This window comes from Nicotiana tabacum, chromosome 16, assembly GCF_000715075.1.
Source record: "Nicotiana tabacum cultivar K326 chromosome 16, ASM71507v2, whole genome shotgun sequence".
Classification (NCBI taxonomy): domain Eukaryota; kingdom Viridiplantae; phylum Streptophyta; class Magnoliopsida; order Solanales; family Solanaceae; genus Nicotiana; species Nicotiana tabacum.
This window is the reverse complement of record NC_134095.1, coordinates 80,819,370-80,827,039: the sequence shown is the minus strand read 5'-3', so window position 1 is coordinate 80,827,039 and position 7,670 is coordinate 80,819,370. Positions and strand designations below refer to the sequence as shown.

Sequence of the window (7,670 nt, the reverse complement as noted above, 5' to 3'; positions counted from 1 at the left end):
TTTATGTACAATTTTCTCTATTTGAGTCGATATTTGCTAGTTTTGAACAAAATTTTTGTCAACAAACATTTTCAGTTTTGTATTTTTGAATACTTTAATTAAGAATATTAGAGTGTATGGCTCTATGCACTAGTTAGTATTCAAACCGAATAAACCAAAGTTACCGAACCGACTAAACCGAAAGGAGAAAAACCGAACCATACCGAATTTAATTAGGTACGGTATTGGTATAGAATTTTAAGAAACCGAATACCAAAAATACCGAACCGAAATGTCTAAATACCGTACCGTACCGACCGACGAACACCCCTAAATTATTTCCTATGTATCAGCTGGTTTGCAATTAAGAAGAACAGGAAATTTAATGAAGTGTACATAGGCGATGTGCTTTCCAAATAGACAAGGTTAGAGAATGTTGCGTCTCTCACACATAGCTGACACAATGGAGTAACAGCGTAGTAACAAAGACTCCTGACCAAAATGAAACACTGGCACGCAGGTTCCAATAGACGAACTTGCACGAAGGGCAATATATTTAAACAGCAGCTCAAAAAATACAGAAACATATACACAGAAAATCTAGAGAGTTTATCGGCAACTGATTTGCAGGAGCATTTGCATATTAACACAAGTTTGTCCTTGATGTTGGTCAGTACTCGAGTGTATGCTAATGTCAAATTCAATTCAATTTCCAAGGTCTCAATCTCACATTGAAGCATCCTTCACATCTTTACTCAGAGATTATATTTCTTACCCTCGCAACACTTTGGTAACATCAGCTAAAGCATTGCTGATTTAGTCTCGCATGATGCTAATGAAGCCATTTCAATTTCTCATTCTCAGCAATGAGCAGACTTCAGAACTTTCAAATGGTGTCCCTTGCTAGGGAGGACTTAACCTGCTTAATAGATCTTTCAAAATCACTCCAAGATGGACGGAGCATAGCAACAAATTCATAGATACAATCACTAGCAATGTCACGAAGTAGCCAAGTATTGGGTTAAGATATGATTCATAACAGATTTGTACATCAAAAGAACCAACCTTTTCGCTGATAAATCAGCAGAATCAACTTCATCATCTGTACTCGTGTATGTTCGTCACGTCAAACTGACGGAGCATGCTCTCAGGATTAGATTAAGCAGTCATCCTTCCTAGCTCTTAGTACTCAATCTACTGATGCATTATGTTAAAGAAAACCTACTTTAGTTGTAGGTTTGCTTAAAAAGCTCGACTTACAAGCATTATGAGAACTTATAACCTCCATACAACTATCAATACATGCTGTCTCTGATTGCTTTGACATGGTCATATCCTTTACATGATTTCCCCCACTAGCTAAATTTGAGTACTGCTCATTCTTGACAATTCTATATTGATTCAACGAATAGTCATCTGACTTCGGAGGAGACCAAACATTTTCCGCTGAAACATTTGGGAAAATATAGTTACTTTATCCAGATAGAGAAAGTAGAAATGTGTACAGCAAGAAAAGGTGCAAATTGCTTAGCTAACAAATGGTGAGTTAACCTGTCCACTTATTTTAGCAAATTCTTTTTTACTTTTTCTGGTGATTAGTACTTTAGTACTATCTAATTGCATTAGCTACTTCCTGCTCTATGTAAACCAAGGGGTTAAGTAAATCTAAAGTTTTCCAATACCATTCTTTTCTTGGAGAGCAAAAGATGTACTATAGCTTTCTAAAAACTTGGTGGAGATCTTGCATACTTCCTCATCAAAGCAAGTTCTGGATGTGTTATATCCTTAGAAACATACCTTTCATGCATCTCCTGATCTCCTCTGGCTGCATGGCCTTCACCCCTTTCACTGTTCTGTTCAGTGACTCTGCCATTACCCTTCTGACTTCTGGCGGCGCATTGGGACAACCTTTTGAGGGCCCTTTTGGATCACCTCCAGCCAAATGCGCCTTAAGATGTGTAATTCCTCCGGAAGAAGATATGAAACCGCAATACTTGCAAACAGCCCTCTGCCGTTTTGCATCAACTGGTGTAGCATGTTCCCAGGCAGCATCAAGTGGCCTTCCCCTTCTAACAGATTTTTTTGACGTATGTGCTGCTAATTTAAAGGAGAAAGAGGAGAATGTACAAACAACAGCATTCAGAAATAAATCTTAATTGACGGTGGGGGTATTTAAAAAATTAAAGGAAGAAAAAGAGCAAACAGTTGGCCTTCCTAGCAAAGTAACATTAACAGAAACTTGTTATAGTAAAGGAGAAATTAATAATTATCTGTGATGGAAGCACTTCTAAGATAAAGAAACACAGCCATAGCAAATTGCTCCCGTAATACAAAATTTTAGCAATACGAAGATACTAGTTGCAGGAAAGAATGCCACTTCCCATATGCAGTGCAATTAAAGGTGGTCAAAAGATCGTGAGCAAAAATCATGGATGTACAGCAGCGTAAACCCAACCCGGCTTCCCCCTCTGAGATACCAGAGAGACAGGGAAACAGGAATAGGGATAGGGAATATATTTAATTAAAATTAAGTAATTGGAAAGACAAATCAAACAGCAAACTGAACTAATAAAGAAAAAGAGTGACAGCACTTATCCATTTTCATGGGATAATCCTTTTCAACTTTTACAAGGACAACGAATTACTTTTAGATTGATACACAAAAGGAGGTCACAGGCTGGAAACAGCCTCTTGAATAAATGCAAAATAAGGCTGTGTACAATAGACACAATGTAGTCTGGCCCAAACCAAAAAAATGGAGTTCTGAGTCATACAGATTTTAAGCTAAGTAACAGGAAAGAAAGGGTCATCATGAAAAATGAAAACATTTCAGTTTCTCTCATAACGATAGAAGTAAATTATCTTTCTGTGGAGCAAAAGACTCCTGTCAAGATGTTACAATCTTCCACATTAGAGGATTTAAAATCATCCACATTTTCAGAAACATACCTTCCATGTCAGTCCTGATATCCTCTAGCTGTGGTGCCTTCACCCCTCTTATAGTTCCTTGTAACCATTCTGTCATCACCCTTTTGACATCAGGTGGCACATTTGGACAACCCTTTAACGAACCCGTTGGATCACCCCCACCCAGATGTGTCTTAAGATAAGTAATGCCTCCAGAGGAAGAGACAAATCCACAATACTTGCAAATTGTCCTCTGTTTCTTTCCATCTACTGGAGTAGCATGTTGCCAAGCATCATCAAGTGGCCTTCCCTTTCTAGCTGTTTTTGAGGCAGGTGCTGCTTATTTAAAGAAGGAAGAGGAGGATGTCCAAAGAAAAAGATCTTCACTTCACAGATTTGGGGAGGAGGATATTTAAGACAAAGAATAAAATGGAATAAAAAAACAGAGGTCATCCTAGAACTGAATAAGTGCTAAAAGCAAGTTACAAAAGCAGAGAAACTAGTAATTGAGCATGATGGAAGAGCTACAAAAGTTTAAGTTAATTGGTAAGTAACCCAAATTCTTGAATTTTCTGTCTTTTAAAAAAAATTGTTCAAAAGTAATCTTATCGATGTTGCACCGAAGGTGTTAATATACAATAATCATGTAACATATACAAAACCCTAAAAATCCCAAAATTTATAAAAATTTCATAACCAACTATCCATGCAGATTGGGGTATTCATGCTACAAACCTACACATGGATACAAATCAAATAAAAAGGAACTTTTGACTTTGAACATGGATTTTCAATTCCCTCCAGTAGGAGGAGACCAACTCTTTATGACAGGGTGCTGATGCAATTTAAAGGGTTAGTAATCTTTTATCAGGAGAAAAGGTCGGTAAAAACTAAACAATCAAAGTAAAACACAAGGCTTATAAGGCACACATTCAGCACTATGCCTAAAACAAACTTTTCTATTCCCCTCAGAGATAGAGTCAGAAAGAAACACAAGAATAAGAAAAGGACAAGAATGTCAATACTATTTCATGGAGATTTCTTTCAACTTCACATGGACAATCAATGAAGTACTGTAGATTCATATAGAAATGGAAAATGACAAGAAAGTTGGGGCATTTTTTAGGTCACATCTTTCTGAAACATTACCATCACTCCTCCATGATCTAATTTTCTTTCTAACATTTTGGATTGACAGGAAGCTTTCTTGCTGTGAGATTCTGGCCCCCACACCCAATAGCAACAACGAATGTGCTGAACTATTAGCGGGAGTAGAAAACTGTGGCAGGAGAACGGTTGGTCAAACTAGTGGTATTTAGTACATTGCTGGCCACGAACACATTATTTGTTTACTTCTAACTGCGCTTCTTCCTTTTAGAAAGAGGGAAATGGACTATCATCTAACTTAAATACCGGAGCGCTGCAGCAAATTCCATATTTCTAGTGAACTAAATCACATCGATGAAATGTAATTTCAATTAGCTATGTTACAAATGTATTGAGTGATTAGTGAGCTCTTGTCGTGACTAAATGATCTCTTGCATGCTCCATTGTCCTTAAAAGTCCTATATGATATTTTCTCACAGAGAAGCTTCCAATCATTTAGATCTTCAGTTCTGCTTTTCCATTGTCTATCAATTTCTACTAGCTTGTTATTACTACATGTTTTCTTTTCACATGTTTTACTACTTCGCACTTTCTCAAAACTAGATTCAGTGTAGGGAAAAGGGGAACGTCAGAATTCAGAAGATTGAGAACTTAATGCGGAAAAGTTCAACAGGAAACACTAACAAAGATCTGATGAATCACACGTGCAAGCATTTTTCAGTGTGAAGGACAAGAACTACACGTCACCTCAAGATAGCCCTAATTTTTCAAACTATAAAATGACCATAACTTCAGAGGATGAGGTGATTAGTTTTGTAATGATAACTGAAAAGATCAAATCAGAAAACATTTTTTTTAAAGGTAATAAAATGAATTAAAACATCTTTCTGAACAATAGTGCACAACATGTCCCATAGTAATATGTATCTTTGAACTTCAGTTTAACCACTCATCTTCAAAAATATTTTCCTTTCAAGTGTAGGTACACAGAGCAAATAAATATAGCTGAAATCCACATTACCTAAATATGTTGATGAAGGTGATATGTATTATCATGCATGGGTGAGAGCAAGCAACCAACAAGTTTAGTTACTCAAAGGCTTACAAGGGTCTTTCTTATTGGAGAATTCATTGCAACTTCCATCCTTCCCAATGACAACATCATTAGCTAACTTTGGGGTTGAAGCTTGTGTCACTCGGGTATTATAAATGAAACAATCATCGGATGAGTGTTGAGGAGGAGCTTGTCTTCCATTGAAAACGCCCCATAGATATAATTGACCCTCAAATCCTGCAAATTTAGTGTGGTTAGTTGAAACATGTAAAGAGCTTGTAGGCATTCAAGACTTTGGGATGATAACAATTACTCTGATGCTTTTCTGGCAGTTGAGCAGAGGTAAAAATAAGGAGTTCAGAATCACCAACCAAGGCTTTTAAAGCAAAGTCGTAGTGTCTTAAATTGTACAGCAGATTGTCGAAAACCTGATCATCTCTGAAACACAAAATCATACCAAGATTAGAGGTGGTACAACAGGTGAAGCAGAGATATAGTCTAGGTTGGTTACCGCACCTGCCTTTAACTGAAAAGAAATAAATGGCAATATTATCATCAATCAGTTTAGAACTTTTAAAACTCTTAGGCCAGACATCCAGCCTGGGAAGCAATTCAAAACACAAAACCTCCGCCATCTCTTTAGCTGCCAGCCATACTTTTGCGCATGCTTTACTTGATAGATGGGCCGTAAGATTCAAACTCACTTTCGGATGGGAGATCATGAAACTACCCCTGTGAAATGAGAATAACCACATTTTATACATAGAACTTAATAAGAACTAGTTGCAGCCTCCTCCAAAAGAGGTGAGAGGTAGGATGGAAAAATAATGATAAAGTAGTAGGGTTTGCAGTGTACCGCCATATGGTATCAACAATAGGTTTTGCAGCCATGTCACAATTGTGAGCTGAGAGCACTAATCTTTACCAAGCAAACTTTCTTTCTTTCGATCTGTAAAGATCGTCTTTTTTCACTTCAACAAGCTTTCATCAGATGTCAACCATCTATACTTAACACCATAAGAGAAAAGGTCAACCATAATACAATCTCCACATCCTCATCTTTTCCTCTTTAATCCCGTCTGTGATTGTTAATGTGCATAAGCCTCAAGTGATCAACTACTTTACTAAACCCAAGGCAAGAGAGTTAATCTCAGCTACCATAGAAAACAATGTTCTTTTATTTTTTTTTGTATAAAGTATCATAAAAACTATGTTATACTGTCATCTTTCCTCTCTAAACATGTCGGCTTTATTTATATGGTAAACAGAAATAAAAGATATATAAATTACAACTTCAACATCAGCTATTTCAAGAATAAAACTTTTTTTCTGCTGTCAACAACAACTGCGCCTCAGTCCAAACAAATTGGAGTCGGCTATATGAATCCTAGCTGACCGTATTACTCCATATAAATTCATCTCAGATTATACAGAACAAAATGCTTTTGCCACTGTCCAAAGGAACAAAAGTCTTCTGTTGCTTTTTGGGGGTTAAACTTGACTAAATTTCAGGATGGTCTCTGTTTATATAAATTTAAAATGAAACATATAACTTTAAATTTGTTCTTTGTTTAGATTAAAAGAAGTTTGCTGCGAAAAAAAATACAACATAGGTGATGTTTTAAGCCTCAAAACTTAAAGCAAAAGAAGAAGACTAAACATTTTCTTTAGTTGTAACAAAAAAGGCCCAAAATAGCATATCAAGTATACTCTTGCGGATGAAAGTAGAAAATCACCAATCTATGGTATTTCGTCTCTTGTTTTTCTTTCCAAAATCTAAGTCATGAAATCCATTTACTTCTATTTTCTTCTTCCTCTGTGCATTGCATAATTATAGTACCATAAAAAAGAGGAAAATGATCAGGATAGCTGAAGGAATTAAAAAAAACATAAACTTGAGAAATACAAGTATTATTATTTACAAGTACTATATTAAAAAGAAGATAAAATTTTCACCTGATTCAGCGGAGTCAAGAAAGAAGTTGTCCAACTGATGATGAGCTGAGGAAATGGGTGAGTTTAGACAAGTTTTTGGGGGTTATAGGGTTTCGAAAATCCTTGCATAAAATAAAAGGGGAAAATAGGTTTCAGTAATCGGTAGACATATACACCAAATTTCCCAATTACACCTGTAGTGGCGATGATGCCTCCCCACTCCCCCCGCGCCACCCACCCCCGGGGGTGGGGGCCTTTTTTTTTTTTTTTTTTCCTTCCTGTCTCTCCCTTTTTCAAAAAATAAAGTATACTCTTCCTTTCTTGACTTCGTTTTTTTTTTGGAGGGTTTCAAGGGATAGGAGGAGAGGATCATGTAAAACTCAAGTTTTTTAAGCTACGAATTTTTGTTGGTAAATCTTTAAATCAAAATTAAACCAACATAAATTTGTTGTGTTTTTCTTATTTTTTATTATTTTTAACCTCAGGAATATTATGTGTATGTCAACCTAAAGTTTTTTTAGTATAGTAAATTAAAACTTTTTTCGTCATGTCTGGTATATATAGTTGAATTTATTAGTTCACTATCTCACTGTTTAACTAAAAAATAGAATTTCAGTCAAAGCTAGAATTTAGAAGAACACGGGTTACTGATAATCAAAAGAATATACAAAAGAAAGTGATTTGGGGT

At 36.1% G+C, this 7,670-nt stretch overlaps 1 protein-coding gene across 7 annotated transcripts; it reads right to left on the bottom strand.

Annotated features, from left to right (window-relative positions):
• Nucleotides 1–500: 500 nt before the first annotated feature.
• On the bottom strand, nt 501–7,339 carry LOC107767101 (uncharacterized). Of its 7 annotated transcripts, none has more exons than XM_016586018.2 (8): nt 7,004–7,339; nt 5,904–6,049; nt 5,564–5,779; nt 5,361–5,485; nt 5,099–5,284; nt 2,929–3,225; nt 1,777–2,073; nt 501–1,425 (listed from the first exon to the last, which is right to left on the bottom strand). In XM_016586018.2, exons 2-8 carry the CDS (start codon nt 5,936–5,938, stop codon nt 1,190–1,192), a joined length of 1,392 nt encoding a protein of 463 aa, XP_016441504.1. In that variant the 5' UTR covers nt 5,939–6,049; nt 7,004–7,339; the 3' UTR covers nt 501–1,189. The 7 variants fall into 7 exon arrangements, with proteins under 7 accessions (XP_016441504.1, XP_016441505.1, XP_075089096.1 ...); XM_016586019.2 differs by having other exon boundaries at nt 2,929–3,222; XM_075232995.1 differs by having other exon boundaries at nt 5,904–6,171; nt 7,004–7,310.
• Between the last annotated feature and the right edge of the window lie 331 nt (nt 7,340–7,670).